The sequence below is a fragment of the Natator depressus genome, chromosome 7 (assembly GCF_965152275.1).
Source record: "Natator depressus isolate rNatDep1 chromosome 7, rNatDep2.hap1, whole genome shotgun sequence".
Lineage (NCBI taxonomy): Eukaryota > Metazoa > Chordata > Testudines > Cheloniidae > Natator > Natator depressus.
The window spans coordinates 19,065,927-19,084,177 of record NC_134240.1 but is presented as its reverse complement, the minus strand read 5'-3'; the positions used below and the strand labels follow the sequence as shown (position 1 = coordinate 19,084,177).

General features: G+C 39.6%; 1 protein-coding gene across 7 annotated transcripts in view; it reads left to right on the top strand.

Annotated features, from left to right (window-relative positions):
* Positions 1-18,251, top strand: part of TMCC1 (transmembrane and coiled-coil domain family 1) — a 203,057-nt gene that overhangs the window by 29,791 nt on the left and 155,015 nt on the right. For 4 of the 7 annotated variants that reach the window (XM_074957582.1, XM_074957584.1, XM_074957585.1 and 1 more), the window contains 2 exons: positions 5,865-5,922; positions 9,054-9,759. In XM_074957582.1, the coding sequence (XP_074813683.1) occupies positions 9,214-9,759 (546 nt within the window). In that variant the 5' untranslated portion in view covers positions 5,865-5,922; positions 9,054-9,213. The remainder of the gene's footprint in view (positions 1-5,864; positions 5,923-9,053; positions 9,760-18,251) is intronic. The other 3 variants (XM_074957586.1, XM_074957589.1, XM_074957588.1) reach the window with 2 other exon arrangements.

The window sequence follows — 18,251 nt, the reverse complement described above, 5'->3', positions numbered from 1 at the left end:
TCAAGTTTACTAAGGCTTTTTGCCTCTGTTCTTTTCATTTAATCCTTAATCCATTTTGGCAGCACTCCCTTTGTTTCTCTCATTCTGAGTAAACTAATCTTAGGTGTCGTGACAAAAGTTTGTGCAACCCAGATTGCTTTTGGGTCCCTGCTTCTGCTGTGTGTCTCACTTTGGTAATTTAAACACTAGACTTCCAGCAAGTCTTATCTTTCATTAATCTACATGAGGGGTGGTACGTGTCCTAGAACCTGTGTGTCCTCTGCTCAATATATTTCTTACTGACTTTTCCCCTTTTACCTCTCTCCCATTAACTGTCCCACGTTCTTCATACATAGGTAGTAATATTTTTATAATCCTCCCCCTGACCCTTTTCCCATTTAATGTAACACTCCAATCTGGCTGCCTTCAAATTCTTCTGTTGTAGCACTGTGACCAAATACACCTGTTTTGCCAGATATGTAGTCATTTCACTATTTATTTGTTCACACAGGTCAATTCACTCACAGTTATGCCCATTGCCAACTTCCTCTGAGAGTTCTCCAAACCACAGCTCTTTAGAACATTACACCTGTTCTGGTTTCTCCCAAATCCTCTTTCTGAAAGGATTACCAGTTTTGTACACACCCACAGTTATGTCTCCTATATTAGTTTGCTGCTTGATTCTGCTAAACAGTGAACCCTTTTGTCTTAATCCCTCTTATCAACTGAAGCTGTTTACCAGTGTTCCTATAATACTGTACTTTACCATACGTGTCTATGCCTTCATACTGCCTTTCCAGCCTCACTTATTAAGCTTTATGCTTTGGTACAGAATCCCTTTTGGGCTAGCTTTTTGGAAATAGACTGGGCTTTTTCTTATCCTCCCTTTCATTTCCTAATATTTTCCCTCCCTGGAAGCAACTGAAGTAAAGTGCACTATCTCCAGCCAGGAGACTGGATAAGTAACTGCATACAATTGCTGCCCAAATCTAGCAGTTTGCAGTAGGATCTGCTGATTTAGAGTGAATATTTTATAAACTGTTAGAAGCAAAAATAACAATAGTGTCTTGGCTAATTGAGCTTGGCTATTACACTATTGAGGGCCCTAATAATACCTAGCATTTGCAACATATGTGACACTACAAAATATTCTGCAAAAATAAGGCAGAATTTTTTATTTTTTCATGTTGAAAATAAAGGAAATTATCTCTCCTCCCTCTCTCCTCTTTATCCTGTAGTTCTATAGTGGTCTTGCTCTTAAGCTATTGAGTTATTTGGAATCACCTTAAGCTGTTTTTCAGCTTTTACTTGCAAGTGTTTATATTTGTGAGAAAGGAGAAATATATTGGGAGTAAAACTTAACCCTCAATGCAGCAATCTAACAACTAAATCAAAATTTGTTGGACCAAGAAATTTGATCTCTGCAAAATATTTTGCTAATTTAGATCTCAGAAATCTGTCTGACTTTTGATGTAGTGATGTCACTGAACACTCTCTTAAAAGCAAAGTGAGCAAAGAATGGAGGGAATGGAATGTAACTCTTCCTCTCTGCAGCAACACGTTGTGTTTTGGAACAATCATCACCAGTAATATTTGATCTGTTACAGAAAGAAAAAATTGCCTCTGATATGCATCTTTCTGTAGCCTTTATGCTGATCAGATTGAACTGGGACAGGGCATCTCCATTTGTGCCCTCTCCCCCGCCCCCCAAATAGGCTGAGATTTTGACTACTTCTCATGAAAGAAACCATCTACAAGCTGAAGCTTTTTATTAAACCAGTCCCTGTGGAGGTTTTTGTTCATGGAAAATGCATGCAGGAGAAAATTTATGGTTTCTAATGGAAACTAGGAAATATGACTTATCCTTACCAGAGTCAAGAAGGGGAAAAGGCGAGCAACTGTCACAATATAAATCTCCAAATCAGTCTTTAGTACCTGTGGAAAGTGGATTCTATGATGTGAAGGCTGTGCAGAATCCTAAGATTCTGTCTACCCACTGAGTTCTACAATGCCTTAGCATAGCTGTCCAAAGTTTTAATTGGCAAAAACTGGACAGTTCTTATAAGTTATGGTTTGACTTTTTTAAGAAACTTAATGGAAGTTGAACTTCAGTGCAAAAAAAAATTTGAAGTTAAAAGGAGTACACGAAAAATATTTAAGAAAGACCATATATTTGAATAGCTGGCCATGATTAATTTTTATTGGTCAGAACGGTGTGGGAAGCATAGACATTACTCTACTTTCATGCACATCAGATTTACAAAATTACATTAGTTTTATTTTTTTCAGTCAGGAAACTACATTTAAAAAGAAAAATAGTTATTTGCAGTTCAAGTTCTTCAGCTAAGATTCAGGGAAGGCTGGGTAGCCATGTTAGGTGAACATACTGACCTTTTTTATCTAAAGAATCAGTGAATCTTTCTCTGAAGAAATGTACTCACTCTACTGCAGGCAAAACATTAAAGCAAGTTAAAGGAGTATGGGCCGGATGAATGGACTATATAACGTGGATAGAAAGCTGGCTAGATCATCGGGCTCAACAGGTAGTGATCAATAGCTCCATGTCTATTTGACAGCCAGTATCAAGCGGAATGCCCCAAGGGTCGGTCCTGGGGCCGGTTTTGTTCAATGTCTTCATTAATGATCTGGAGGATAGCGTGGATTGCACCCTTAGCAAGTTTGCAGATGACACTAAACTGGTAGAAGTCGTAGATATGCTGGAGGGTAGGGATAGGATACAGAGGGCCCTAGACAAATTGGAGGATTGGGCCAAAAGAAATCTGATGAGGTTCAACAAGGACAAGTGCAGAGTCCTGCACTTAGGACGGAAGAATCCCATGCATTGCTACAGACTAGGGACCGAGCGGCTCAGCATGAGTTCTGCAGAAAAGGACCTAGGGGTTACAGTGGACGAGAAGCTGGATATGAGTCAACAGTGTGTCCTTGTTGCCAAGAAGGCTCATGGCATTTTGGGCTGTACAAGTAGGGGCATTGCCAGCAGATCGAGGGACATGATCATTCCCCTCCTTTCGGCATTGGTGAGGCCTCATCTGGAGTCCTGTGTCCAGTTTTGGGCCGTGGAGGGCTACAAAAATGATTAGGGGGCTGAAGCACATGACTTATGAGGAGAGGCTGAGGGAACTGGGATTGTTTAGTCTGCGGAAGAGAAGAGTGAGGGGGGATTTGATAGCTGCTTTCAACTACCTGAAAGGGGGTTCCAAGGAGGATGGATCTAGACTGTTCTCAGTGGTACCAGATGACAGAACAAGGAGTAATGGTCTCAAGTTGCAGTGGGGAAGGTTTAGATTAGCTATTAGGAAAACCTTTTTCAGTAGGAGGGTGGTGAAGCACTGGAATGGATTACCTAGTGAGGTGGTGGAATCTCCTTCCTTAGAGGTTTTTAAGGTCAGGCTTGACAAAGCCCTAGCTAGGTGATTTAGTTGGGGATTGGTTCTGCTTTGAGCAGGGGGTTGGACTGGATGACCTCCTGAGGTCCCTTCCAACCCTGATATTCTATGATTAAGTGTAAGACAACTAGTAACTGAAAAATCCAATGGCAAAAATGTATATTAGAACCACTTCAAACTGGGGGCCTAATTCTTTACTGTGTAACACTGGTTTTATGCCAGTGTAATTCCTTTTAAGTCAAGATGTTTTCCCTGAACCATTTCACTTTTGAATTGTTCATATTTGTTCTCATAATGTGTTTTTTGGGTTTTTTTTTCCATTTTCTGTCATCCTACTTCAGTGATCCTGGTGATTCTTTTCTTAATTGCCTCGTTAGCAATGTGAATCTGAGGTGTGATAAATCAGTGGAGTACCCCCAATTTTACTACAAGTGCTCTGTGTCTTTGCAGCCTTCCACTTAGTGCTAATGTATTCGTAGAGCTTGCATATTTTTCCCCTCTAATTATAACGCTTATGGAAAAGTGCATAGTCGAGGGCACTGAGTGTTGAAGTCTTTAGCTGCAGAATAGGTATAGCATAGGTAGCAGTGGTGCTAGTTCCCCCACACTGTCATGGCACATCTGTTCTGGAAGGGCTACAGGTGAGACAATAATTCACTCTGAAGGTCATTTAATCCTTAACCTCTTTGCCAAGACTGCCAAAAAGAGGCTTTTTGTTGGGATCCTTTGTATGAATCTCCTTCCCATTAGCAGTCTGACTGAGGGCACCACATTCAATTCACATACATCTTCAAAGAGTTTTAGGATTAGTAACTGCCTTTGGTAGTTACTGATCACGGTTTGATTTGAACTAGTGACCTAGGAATGAAGGGACAGATTTTCAAAAGACCTCCGGTTTGTTTTAGACCCCAAAGTAAAGTGGCCAGATTTTCAAAGTGCATCCAGCCACTCTTGTTCATCTCTAGGTCACTAGTTAAAATGTAGCCCAGATGGGTAGCTACTACATATTTTTAATAATCCTAAAGCTCTTTGGTGACCTACATGAATTGTCGAGTGATGGTTAGTTAGATTAGTTTATTTTTTTATTTTTATTTTTTTTGTCAGGTTCCTAATGGACAAGTAACCATATACAAAAAATTTCCCCAATGATAAACCTCTTTGGTAGCCTTGGAAAAGAGGCCAAGGATTGAATGGGCCATAGAGACTGAATTATCCATTCTCCACCTCATAGGGATACTAGCACCCTTGTTCTCAAAGGACTTGCTGTATGCTGATCACTTTTGAAAACCTGGATGCTTCATGTAGGGGTCTAGACAGAATCTGAGCTCTCTTGAAAATCTGCTCAGAAAAGCACTATCAGTTCTCTGAGCCACCCAGTCCTCTTTTCAATGCTGTTTTGGTAGCAAACATACATCCTCACATTAGGCTTGTCGTTCTCTTTCACCTGAAAATGGTAAACAGATTATCAATGTACTTTTTGAATTGTTCAGATGTTTGAAAATATACTATCCTTTCTTTGTGAAAGGAAAACAAGGCAGTATTGGCTGCTTGAGATGTACCAAGTTCCACTAAGTCTGGACCCAAAATCTTTTAAAATGTCTTGCACCCATTCCATTTTAGAGCTGGCCTTCAAGGCTCCATTAGCAAGTCTTTGTAAAGAGGGCTCAAGCTTCATAGTTTAGGCTCTGTCTACACTGCCACTTTACAGTGCTGCAACTTTCTCACTCAGGGTGTGGAAAAACAACCCCCCCCTCACCCCCCCCCCCCAAGTGCTGCAAGTTTCAGCGCTGTAAAGTGGCAGTGTAGACCGTGCACCAGCGCTGGGAGCTACTGCGCTCCCCACGGTAAAGCGCTGCTGCTTTTGTCTTTTGTCAGTTTATGTGCTTCCGTCACTGGAAAAGATGTGGGGGGAGGGCAACACAGTTGCTGTAGTGGACTTGAAGATATCTGTTGTGATTCATGGCAAAGCACTGTCATTGGACTTAACAAAATATCAGTTCAGCCAAAGTGACAGGCACAGAAGCTTAATAGATAGATGAGCTGAAAAGTGGTCTTATTTCAAATGGCAGGGGAGCCCAAAATAAACACTGAGCAAAGCTGGTTAACTTGTATCCAGAACATTTTAAAAATAAATAGAAGGGAAAGAAAAATGGCTGCAGACCAGTCTGTTCTTGCAGACTCTAGCTTGAAATCCAGCTATGCTGTGTACACATACCAAAGACCATAAATTCTGAGAAATAGAGAATAGTCCTTCACATGAACTTCACAATTAATCTTGTAAGACTTAGTTTAAACTTCAGTTCTAATTATCTCTCTTGGGCTACTTTGAAACAGTTTTAGAAAGCTCAGCCTATTCCTGGTGCACTTAATCTGTCTTTTAAATTTAGTTTTAGAACATGCTCATTTTATATCATTCTTTCCACATATATACATTTATCTCTTCTAAGAGCTAGACGTCATGTCCAATTTCTTTTGCAGCTTCTGTTCAATGGAGGGGCTCCTACCAGTCAGCCATGCATAAGGACAAGTGATGGAGGCAAGTATTAAATGTTTTTTTACACTTCTGAGCTATTTTTGCCAACTGCTGAATTTGAGCAGCTTTACTTCGCAAAGCTATTATGAAATAACTGTCCAATTGAAGGAATATTTGAATGCATTTTGAGATGTAATAAGGAAGGTGTTGTAAAGTGCTCAGTCAAGTCTTTGACAGCATATATGGATTTATTACAAAATTAATTTGATGTGTTGCCATCTTTCTTCTCTAATTAACCAGATTTGCAGACTTTTGAGAGAGATACTGAACGGGTTTGTATTTAATTTCCTCCCAAAAGGACAATGTGAAGGTTGTTAGGTGAAAAATTTGAGGTACTTAAGACAAGATCTACAAAATAGATGTTATCTAAAGTGTTATGGCTAGAAATGGGGTGATCACACCAAACAACACTTGTGAATGTTCAGTCAGATAAAATGCAGTGATTAACCGTGCTGGTATTCACAGTCTTTCATTTGTGTGTGTTTGGGAGAGCAAGTTTTTATTTTTTCCAGGAAAGTGAAGGCTAGCCACAAGTAAATAGCTGTAAGAACAAATGCATGTCTTAACCATTTTGAAAAGGACTTTTTGCCCAACAGTAGGTTCATTAAACAAAAATACAAAGTTAGGCAGGTAACTTTCAAACAGAAAAAGGGACTTCCTTATGTTTGCCACTAAGGAACCAAGAACAAGTCAAGGCATTTTAGTAATCCAGTCATAAATGCACATAGAGAATACTTAGTGACCAGTTTGCAAACAGACTGTGTGCAACCAAGCTTTATTCATCAAACTATGTTAAACTATTTTCAAATATAAAAAGGTTAAAATCATCTATTTGTGGTTAGTTTGTAAACAGAAAAAGGGCTACGTTGGTCAGGTAAGTGATTTTCACCAAATAATTCATGTACCTCTAGTTACTGGTGTTTTAACTGATCAACAAAGCTACCAGCAGTAAGCTATTAAATGTGCCATGGCAGAAGATGATACAGATATTATTTAGCGAATAAGTTGGCCATCTTTGTTCAACAAGGACTGCCTGAATAATGAATATTTTGGGAATTCTTAAAGTAAATATGGAGGTATGGATCATATGTCAAGTTATACGTTTAGTATGCCACACAGTTTTGGGGGCTCTCTTGTTAACCACTTTGATTTGTTCACTGAACCATTTTGCATGTTGAATGAAATGGAAAATGTTTTCTAGTTTTGCCTTTTCTTCCAAAATTCAGCCTGAATAGAGATGTAGATTTGGACTGGGCCAGCTGCAGGAGGGTCCCCTAGCGGTGGCTGGGCTCCTGCAGGGGTCGCCCGCTGCTGGCTTCAGCAGAGGTTACTGAGCATGCTGAGTTCGTGTGAGCATGCTCAGTACACCCTATGTAGCAAATTCAGATAGATAGCAGTTTTTCATACTACACGGCAGCTGGTCAGCCGTGGGGGGCCCCCAATGTCACGGAGGTCACTGGAAGTCATGGATTCTGTGACTTCTGCAACCTCTGACATAATCGTAGCCTTAGTCATAAAGACACAGGTCACTTGAGAAGGGTTTTGTTAAGCAGTTCAAACTAAGCCACTGGGAGTTGGAGCTCCTAGATTTTACTAGCTCTGCCACTGAATTACTGTATGAATGTGGTCAAGTCATTAACCTTTCTGTGCCTCAGTCTGCCATTCAGTCTAAAATGGGGTTATACACTTACCCCCAAAGTTTTTGAGGCTTAATGCTTTCAATATGCTTTGAAATCTTCAGGTGAAAAGTACAACACAAAGTATTTGTTTCCTGTTAAATATTGTACTTTATTTTGCCTCCATCTGCTAAGGCATCCAAGAGGAGGAGTTTGATGCAGCTCATTTGGTTGGTCTTGCTGTGCTGCCTGCTATAATTTTCCTTGGAATGTCAGTTTAACCCATTGTGTTATGTCTAAGGTGCACAAAACTGAGGGAGATCTTGGATCATAATCCCTTCTCAATCCAGCTATGTTAAGATTAAAATGAATGTTCTAATAAATCCTAAACATATGTTGCATTTTAATAAGATCATGGTTTTTTCATGCTTTCTCCTGCCAAGATTGAGAGCGGACTTCTGTGATTTGGTGTATATATTTATAGAAGCACAATCAAAATCTTCTCCCACAAGAAAACAACCTCCAATTTCTGTGCATGTGATCTCATTAACTATGGCAATAACGTAAACCTTCCCACACTCACTCCAGCCCCCATTAAATATTCTGCTTTTAATATTAAAAGATCCTCTGTGCTCCCTTCCTCATCCCCTTGCTGCATTCCTCCTGCAGTGTGTTACCATCTTAGCACTCAACTGCAGTCAGTGTTGTGTGGGCAATTCCCATCTGAAGCAAGGGGGGAGATGGGGTTGAGACTTGCTGGGAGAAGCTGAACACTTTCTCTTCTCAAATGGCTGAGATAGAGATGTCTGTGCTGCTGCCTCTGTCTGTCTAGTCACTTAGTAATCTGCTTTTAGAAAGGCATTTTTTGTTGGCTCAAATACTTTTATAGACCAAATTATACCAGTTACGCCTAAGTAGCTTCCGTGTCCCCACTTGAAGGCAAGCTTTAGCATCCAGTTACCTGTAGCCTTGATGGATACGAGTAGTAATGAGCCATTCCATGGTTATTTGTTTGGAAATAAACAGCTGTGGTTGGTAATGAGCTGTGGACTCATTACTCTGTTTTCCAGTATATCTAAAATATGATAGGTGTTAGATAGAAGAGCTACTACATTTGAAGATCAGATCATTGATAAGACAATTAATCTTGCAGTGGCGATTAATCTATTATGACATAACTTATGTAACTATGAATATTGAATCCCAGTGACTCAAGTTCTATCAGGTACTGTTCTGGGCTCTGTTGCATGCATTCCCTGTTTTTCATGAGAAGCATTTTTAACTTTTTTCTCACTTTCCCCAGCTCCACCTCCTGTCCTGGGCATTTTCTCATTGATAAAGAATGAGCAGTCCTTTCATAGCCTCTCTGTTCTGCACACAGCATACATGTTTTTAATATAATGGCTGAAGGATGCTTGAACAAAAGAGAGACTTTAACAGCATGTTTTCTGTATTGATTTTTTTAACCTGCTAGTTTCTGCATGGATGTGTAATATTGGCTCTTTTGTTTAACATTAGATAAGCATGAGACCTCCGTGGCACAGCTGCATGTGTAGTCGCTCTTGAAGCAATTGCACACCTAATTGGCTGACAATCTTGGCATTTAAAAAAAAAATACATAAAGACAGGGGACATCTGTGTTTATGAATTGTCAAATAAACGTGTTGGGTGTCATCTAATGGAGCCTTCTGGCAGTGAACAGATCTATGACGACCCTGATCCTGGAGGCAAATCCCAAGATCAAGATACCAAAAAACAACACGAATCTGAGCAAAAGTTGTCCAAAATTACTCATAATGCTTTGGAGAACATTAATGTGATTGGCCAAGGCTTGAAGCAACTTTTCCAGCACCAGCGCAGGAGGTCTTCAGTGTCTCCACATGATGTGCAACAAACTCAGGCCGATATGGAGCCCGAAATGGATTTGGAAAGCCAAAGCACCTGTACTGAAATTGATGGTGTCTCCACCCACCCCACAGCTCTGAATCGAGTGCTTCAGCAGATCAGAGTGCCACCTAAGATGAAGAGAGGGACAAGCCTCCATAGCAGGCGAGGCAAGTCGGATGCCCCAAAGGGAAGTCCACAGATCAACAGGAAATCTTCCCAAGATATGCATTCAGGCCGGCCCAGGTCTTCCTCCACCACTGATACTCCTATTAACCTGTCTGTGCTGGAGATGACTTCTGTGTGTGTAGCTGGTGAGGAGGCCACAGCAGCGGAGCGGGTAAGTTACCCAGACCGATCTTTATTTATTATCAGTCTACTTGTAGGTTTTGTTAAACCGTTTGAATTCTCTTTTAAAGCAAGTTTTTCTCTTGCCATAGACTAGAGCTACTATGTAAAATAGCATCTTCACCAGTGGAGCAAGGAGCTTGAAAAGATTCCAACATTACGTCTTTTTTTCTCAAATGATGTGTGACTTATTTTATGTGCATTTGTTTTCCAGAACTGGAGAGCTACACTTAGTGCATTATATTGGTCATGTTGTGTTCCATAATCAAAGTAGTAATGGTGGTGACAGCAACAGCTGTTCTAGTTCTACCTCTTGTTAGCATCTGTCATTCTAGACTGCTACAGCAAATCGTTATTTAGTAAGTTGGGTAACTCTTTGGCCTTCTTTATATTACAGAAAAATTGACAGTTTAGTTTGTGTGAATGGAACTATGGATCCATCCAAGTAGACTCTGGATGTTGAGAGCCTATCCCAAAACCTGGGTTTTTAGTGAACTCAGTGTGGGACTATATTTAAGATGTTTTCAAGCTGCCATGTAAACTGATTGATCCTGTTTAGAGCAGCCAGGAAGCTGAATTATATTAATAGTGTCTTAGTTTACCTAATCTATGTGAGAAAGTGTTTACAAGTGATGTAGTCTCTGTCTAGTGGTATCTGTTCCAACATGTGGTCGCAAAGCTATTTCAGTTAGTGGATTGATGGGGGTAAGGTTGAGAAAAGTCTGTCTTGCACTTTTTTCTTCTATTCTACATCGATTTACTTGGTACATTTAAAAGTGCTGACTGAGGAAAACAAAGGTTCATCTCTGCCTGTTAAACTTCCTCCATTTGAAAAATTAGCCTTCTGATTTAACCAAGGCTATTGCCCGGAATATATGTGGTGCTATTTATAAAAAGCCTTCATATGTCCAGATAAGTGTTGTAAGAGGGCATACTTTTTATTCACAGGAGAATAAATGTGATAATGAAAGAACATGCTGTTCTGTTAAATATATTCTGGTTTTCATGTTCTTTATTAAAGTAACTTATAAGAATCTAGCTCAGAACGAATCAGATGCAGAGCTGATGCACTATTGGATTTCATGTCTGTACAATGTTGATAAAATTTCATAATTTTTATAAAGTATAGCTTTTGAGGGATTAGGACCCTAATAAATCCATGCGTTGGGGACAAGATCTTGGAATTAGAGTTTATTGTTAAAGATATAAGGAATACCTGCCACTTCATTACTACATGTTTCATCATGCTTTGTCAAAGATGAAACAAATACTCTAATTAGGACAGTATTTTCAAGTACACAAAACTGATTTCCAAGTCTAATTTGATTTAGTATAAACTACTATAATTAACCAGATGGAGAATTGGATTTCTTTAAGAACTTGAAGCCATTTTAGTAAATACAAAACCTCTCAAAAATTAATAGTAGTGGAGACTGAGATTCTTAAATTACAGAATGGATACAGCAGTATTGGTTGAAAGTTTCCTCACACTGCTCCATTGATGAGACTAAACCTTGTTTTGGAGGGGCCACCTGAGAAGTGGGAAGGTAGTCCATGGGTTCTCCCTTGAGACTTCCAAGAATGGTAGTAATTGGTACCAGTTGTGTGTGTGACATTTTGGGCAGTGGTCACTGCTTACATCTGACTGTTCTGTGGTGGCAGTTGTCAATTGCTACCAGACATCACAGGTTTTGAATTGTTGACTTATTAGTTTACTTTTAAATGTTCCAAATGACAAAAGTGCAGCTACTTTCCTTGGACTATTCCACAGTCTGATATGTCTTGCTGTCTACGCTTTCCCTGGTATTTAGCCAAAAATTAGTGCATGATGTTCTGTTCATATATAGGCAGTAATTAAAGTATTAGCATTAATTACAATTTTATTCTAAGGCAGACATATCAATAGAATAAAGATTCCACCTAAGACAGGCAGACTGCTTCAGTTCCTGGAGCGGTATCTGTTTGTGGCTTTAATTTCATGACAGAGTTTAATTGAATAGCAATAAATAGTAATGTAGAATGCACATCCTTAAAGAGTACTGACTTCATACTTGAACTCTAACAAAGATAGCACCTTTCACTGGTTTTAAATTAGTTTACATAGTGGCTCCTTTTTTGTTGAGAGAAGGCTCATGGCTCATATTTTGTGTGACTTTAGTGGGAGGTAATAGACATGAGAGTTCATAAGGACCTAATTACCCAAAGCCAAAAACTATAGTAACACTTTGTAGTTTGTTAAAGATTAAGATGACTGACAGCCTATCACTGGGGCTGAACTTAAATAACCATGTTTTTAAACTTATTTATCTGCAGGAGACATTGCTTGTGCCTTAGAGCATACTTGCTGAGAAATGAATGTGATAGATGTTTTCACTGGAAATGATAAAACTTGTCACTTTGTTTTTGTGGTATTGTATACCATATTGTATTGTAAAAGCATTGAAATGCTTGTAGCTTGACAAGGTACAGTATGTGTACCTGGACCGCCTTAGTACATATTACCTTTGACAATTGAAAGGCAACACTTGTGGCTGCTCTTCCTACTTAAAGGCACCACATATTGAATAGTGCCTGCCACATAAGATGGTTCTTTCACCAGAAGAGGTGGCCCTTCTCTTGCCCCTCTGTCTTCCACCCCTCCTACCTCCCTCCAATTAGTGTTCCTCCTGGCCTAAGGAGAATGGGGTTCCTCTTCCCATTCCATTTGGCTGATCTTCCTAACCACTATTTTGGGGGGAAGGGCAGGAAGGAGGGACAATTGTTGGATTTGAGTGGTGCCTACAAGAATCGTGTGTGGTTTTTTTGTTTTTTTTAAATAAGCAGACTTAGCTCACCAGCAAATAGGATCCGTTTGGGAAAATACCACCTCTCAAAACATTTGCCACAGACAGTTGGAACATTTTAATTTGTTCCAGAAGCATGGCATATTTGGCATATTTTTTCATAATGCCAGATTGTCGGAGTTTAACTTTCAGCCTAAAGGTAAAATTGTTTTAAAATGTATGGTAAGATTTAGACCAGCCATGTTATAAGAACATGAAAGTGCTGTTTTTCACACTTTAAGACAATTGTTTAGACGACTTATGTGCTTCTATTATAGGTAGGGCATTTGGGCTGAAACTTTCCTTGCTCGGTGTTTGTACCTAATACATAATAGGATACAGACCAGGGTCACTGGATATTGATTCTATATATGATTTGTTTGATCCCTAACTGTACTGTAAGCTCCAACTTTTTTTTGCTACTACTGCTAGAATCAGTACCTAGTGTTCATGGTCTGTATCCTACCTATTTGTATTCTGGTATCACCCAAAGGTTCCAATCAGTATCAGTACCGCACTGTTCTGGGTGCTGTACAGATGTATAGTAAGAGACTGTCCTTGCCCTGAAAAGCTAATCATCCAAAATACTTTTTGACTAGTAAGATATTGCGTATTTTAGCATATTTTAAATGTTAGTTTTGTCATGGTTTTCTCCCTAGTCTGGGAGCCCCTTTCCAAAACCACCTGGTTTACTGTGGGTTCTTTTTTCCCAGTCTGAAATAGTGATTTGCTTGACTTCCACTAACACTGTCAGCTAACTGAGCCTGCTGACTGAAACTCTCATTTTGATGAGATTTTTGCTGCTGGGTTGTCATCTACCTAACATTCACTCTCCTTTTTGAAGTCACTATGATTATGCTGGAATGTTAATCTCTGTCTCTGCAGATTGCTCCGTTAGAAGATTAGCATTATCATGAAATACAGGCATTCCATGCACTAGTTTAGAGTGAGGAATCAATATAAGAATCAAGTCAGCTGTTGTGCTGGGTATTTTGGTAGGCATGGGCTGCTTGTAGCAGAGAGAGACAGAACAGACAATGACATTGTTACTGTGCAGTATGAACCATGAGGAGTGTAGATTTTGCAGTTCCCCAGGGGTAGCAAAAATTTGTCACTGCTACTGTACATTATGAAGAAAACCATGGAACTGCTTGGTGACAAGTGAACTATTGCAGCAAACCCCACTGAAAAAAACTACTTTTGGGCAATACCGATTGTACTCAAGAGGTTTAGCAAGTTAAGACTACTGCAGTGTTCTTCTGGACTCATGTTACAGGTCTGTGTTTTGCCACCCTTCCTTTATTGGGAATATTTGTGGAGCAGGATGCTACTCTGTGAATAAGGGTGGCAGAATGTGGCTCACAGACTCCATTCTGTGTTAGAGGCATAGCAGGTTGAAAGTCACATGTTGTACCCAGTAAAATTATAAGTAATGTGTAAGAGGACTACAGCTGAGAAGTTAGTAGGGAAAAAATTCTTATTTTTTTCAGTTCACTTTGTGCATTTGCCAGCCTTTTACATTTAGTCAGTTTCACTGTTTTGCTTGTATAGTCAGCTTCTCATCTGCTGGAAGGGCAGTTAAAATGATCTGGGGAGCAGAAAAAACGCACTTTGTTTTTTTTTTTTTTGGTTTGTTTTTTTAAAAAAAGACCTTTAAAAAAAACAACTTCATAAAAGGTGATGTATCAGAATCTGCATTTGTTTTTACATTAGTTAGTTTAAAAAAATATTCAAGTTAGTGTGCCTTGAGTTTCTCATTTTAGGACAGTGTATTTGTGACTGGTTGGACTGCCCCCTTCTGGGGTGCCACCTGATGTACTGGAATTTCACTGAGCCTCTCTTGCTCAACCAGCCAGGGTTCCCCCTCTCTGCTTTGCTGAATTAGACTCTCCGGCCTCTTGCAGCACACACACACACAGGGCCACACCCCACTGCAGTCACAGACTGAAGTCAGCTCTGTGTGAGAGGCCTCCCCCAGCACTTATGTGCATACCACTTTTGGGAGATAAACCGAAAATAATACGGTCTTGCACTGTATAGAAAAATCTGCACAGCTCAAGCTAATAAAAATCCACCCTCTTTCTCAACGTGAAGAGAGATGTGCATGATGTCTTGCCCCCCAGTTAGAAATTACATGAACTGGGTTTTATTATTAACAAGAAATTAACTACTACAAAAGGTGAATGTTAAGTGGTTAAAGGGATAACAAACAGAACAAAGCAGTTTACCTTAGTAAATAAACAAAAACTGCAGACTGAGTTTAACACACTACATAGGTAGTATACAAATTAACAGATTCTCACCCTGAGTGATAAACAGGCTGGCAGATTCTTAAGGCACAAGTTGCCTTGGCTTTCTCAGGTTTTCTTACACAGGCTAAAGATCTTAGCCTGGGACCATCACTTCTCACAGTTCAGTCTTTGTTCCTCAGGTATGGTGTCGTAGAGAGAGTGAGGACCCTCATGTTGTCACTCTCCCTCTTTTATATCTTTCCCCCACTTGTTGGAAAGCTTTTTTGCTGTGACCTGGGTCAAACAGATCCCACTGTATAGAGCTATCTCTGAGAGGTTTCTATTGCACACAGTTCCTGCAGTGGACGTAAGTAGTCTAGGTGAAACACAGGAAAGATTAACGGTTATATGAAGGGAAATATGCATGTAGACGTTTATTTTTTTTACCCTTGATCTGCATGCTTTGTACTATTGGGTGAGTAAATAAATAATACTTTGTTTGAATAAGCTGTGTTGGAGTTCCATTAACCACCTTGCTGGTCATAGCTACCCGTAATGACGAGAGGTGCCAAAACAGAGCTGGCCCAGTTGCGTTAACATGGTTGGGAAATGGGGGCTGCAGCCCAGAGGTTGTCTGAGAGTCATTGCATAGCATGGTTGCACCCAGAGTGAGGTGCAGGAAGCCAGTTCTGTCACCTCCGAGGTGCGCTTGAGAGATTAAAAGGGGTCTAAGGTGCAGTTTGCCCTGTAACCATGACAACAGGATATGTGGTAATTTTCATTTTATATAAATGTCCATCAGAGTCCTCATGCAAAATATAAACAGTTTTTGAACTGAAGTCTTATCCCACTACAAAAGCGTGTTCCTTCGCTTTCCCTGCCAAAAATTACTTCTACACTAACAAAACTCTGCAGAAGGCAACAAACCCTGTGGTTTCAAAGGCTGCTTCAAATCTACAGTGATGTCTTTTAGTGAAAGACAGGTCATTAATAAGAACTTCAGTTCTAGTTACTCTCGTCAATTTACCATAACCTGAACTAAGAGGTAATTCTAAAATGGCAATAGCTGGCAATGTCATTAGTTTTTGATTTTTTTTGAATACTGTGTGTGTTTAGTGACCATTCTCTTTAGGAAAGCAGACACCCTGCCCTACAGAGTGTTTGATTTTCAGTGACAGTCCCCAGTGCCTATCATGAGGGCCTGGCATGTCACATGTTGAAGTTCTTCCAGTAGCTGCAGAACATCAGTGAGGCATGCATATGCTTCTGTCTACTCTTACTATGCAGGAGAGAAGATCTGGGCAGAAGAATAAAAGGAATGGAATGCTCTAATCAATCCTCCTCTGTACAGGGGAGAGAGGCAGAAAGTAAAGTCACCTTTGTGTAGAGCACCTACAGTATTATAAATACTTAAATACCACTGTGGTGGGGACACAGTGTAAAAACCAAGAGAGGGAAGTCATTAGTATTTAGATGATGGGCAACTCCCTTTGTCCCTCCCCCATCGTTTAATCTTTCTCTAAACTTGTTTTCAAATACTATTAGGGTCACAAGTGAGAATGAATTTACTGATCCCATTTGATTTATTGGTGGATGATTATCCACATCATAAAACAAATCCACCATTTGACCTAATTTTCTATGACTGTTGAGAATGGGACCTTGAATTAAAGTTGCTGTGGGTCAGGACTGTGATTCATTGGCAGAAGATGCCGTGGTACCTGCCTGTGCAGTTTCTGGCACTGCACGCGGCTCTTTTAATGAACAGTAAACTAGTCCACAGGAATAAAATAAGTAGGGAAAGAGCTCTAGGAGGAGCATCTCCTTCTCTTCTCTAGACAAATTTTATATGTTACAGGTGAGAAGCCCCACTTGCTTCCCTAGAGCAGAGACTAATGCTGTGTTACAGACTGTCAGGCAGTGGAGGTTGGAAGAGGTATGCAGGTGCTTCATGCTACCTTAATCCTGAGTTTAAAATGTCTCACAAAGGCAGGGTTGAAGGTGATCTCTGTATCCCACAGGGCTCTAAAAGGTCTATTCCAGTAATGCTATGAAATCTGAATAATTTTACTCAGAGGTCTTACTAGACATATGACCTGCCCTTAAAACTAATCTGCATGGTGGGGGGGGGGGGAAATAGCTTCTGTTCCATTGGAAGTAAAGCAGAAATGTTGCCCTATTGGTTGGAATTTCTAAATGAAAAGCAAAAAAGTTTGCTACAGAACTAACAAGTGAGCAACTTGCCTGGGATTTGCATAAAGGGCTGTGTTTGCAGAAATGATGTAGGCGTATCGGTTCTGCCTGAAACAAGAATTTTATTGTAATCTGTTCCATAGATTAAGCATGCAGTCTGAAATGTTAAAAATTACTTAAAGCTGCAATATTTGGCTAATGTTACAGTATAAATGTGTAGTGCATTTAAAAAAAAACCCTACATTTACATTTCAAGTCATTGATACATGTGTACTAGCAGAGTTCATTGCTTTATGATTCAGTACAACCACAATACCATCATTCAGCCCATTAGTCAAATCAGCATTTCAAAATGTGGTGTTTTGCTCTTTTGAAAAATTAATTCAGCATTCAGTCTGCTCCGCTGTGGCCATTTAGAGGGATTTTTCTGCAAGAGTCATGCATGATTTGTATTGCCAAAATTTGGCGCGCTCACTTCTTGCTACAATTTATACTGCAGAATTAGTACAATGTAATTTCAAATGATAGCACAGGGAAGGGGTGAAAAGTGTATTTAATGGAGAAAAAGTAAGATAGAATTGAAATAAAGCTAAAAATAGTGAACCCAATAAATTTGTAAAGCCTGTCTTTAAATTCTGCATGTCTGATTTTTATGTGCAATTCATATTTTTAACCTTTAGTTTTTGTAACCCTCTGTCTAGTCTCACTTGAGACTGTAAAAGCATTGCATCTGGAATCATGGTTTACTTTGTGTGAAGTGCATAGGAAACTTAAGGAGACATAAGTGGTTCTTTTATAACAAGTGGAAGGCAGTGGTTAATCAGATCGGGGGCTCAGAGTTGAGACTCCTGGGTCCTATTCCAGCCTATGTCAATCGAGTGTACTTTGAATCTTTTAAAATAATTGCAATCCAAATAAAAGCGACTAGGAGTTCTGGAACACAAAAGGTGAAGCTATTGGGCTATCTTTATTTAAAAGCTTTATTTTAAAAAGAAATCAATAGCAAAGTTCAGATTGAGAGTTTCAAGTAAAAAGTACTCAGCAAGTTTCTGTGGTTTTGTTTAACTGACCATGTTAGCCCTTTGTGGCCTAAGCTCTTAAATAATTTTAAAATATTAATCCTAGAAATAACACTAATAGTGTTTCATTTTCCTGATACTGATGGCAGTTGAATGGCAGTGTCTGAGGAAAGACTGTAACTTACATTGTCACTGCTATGTACTACTTTCTTCAAGGGA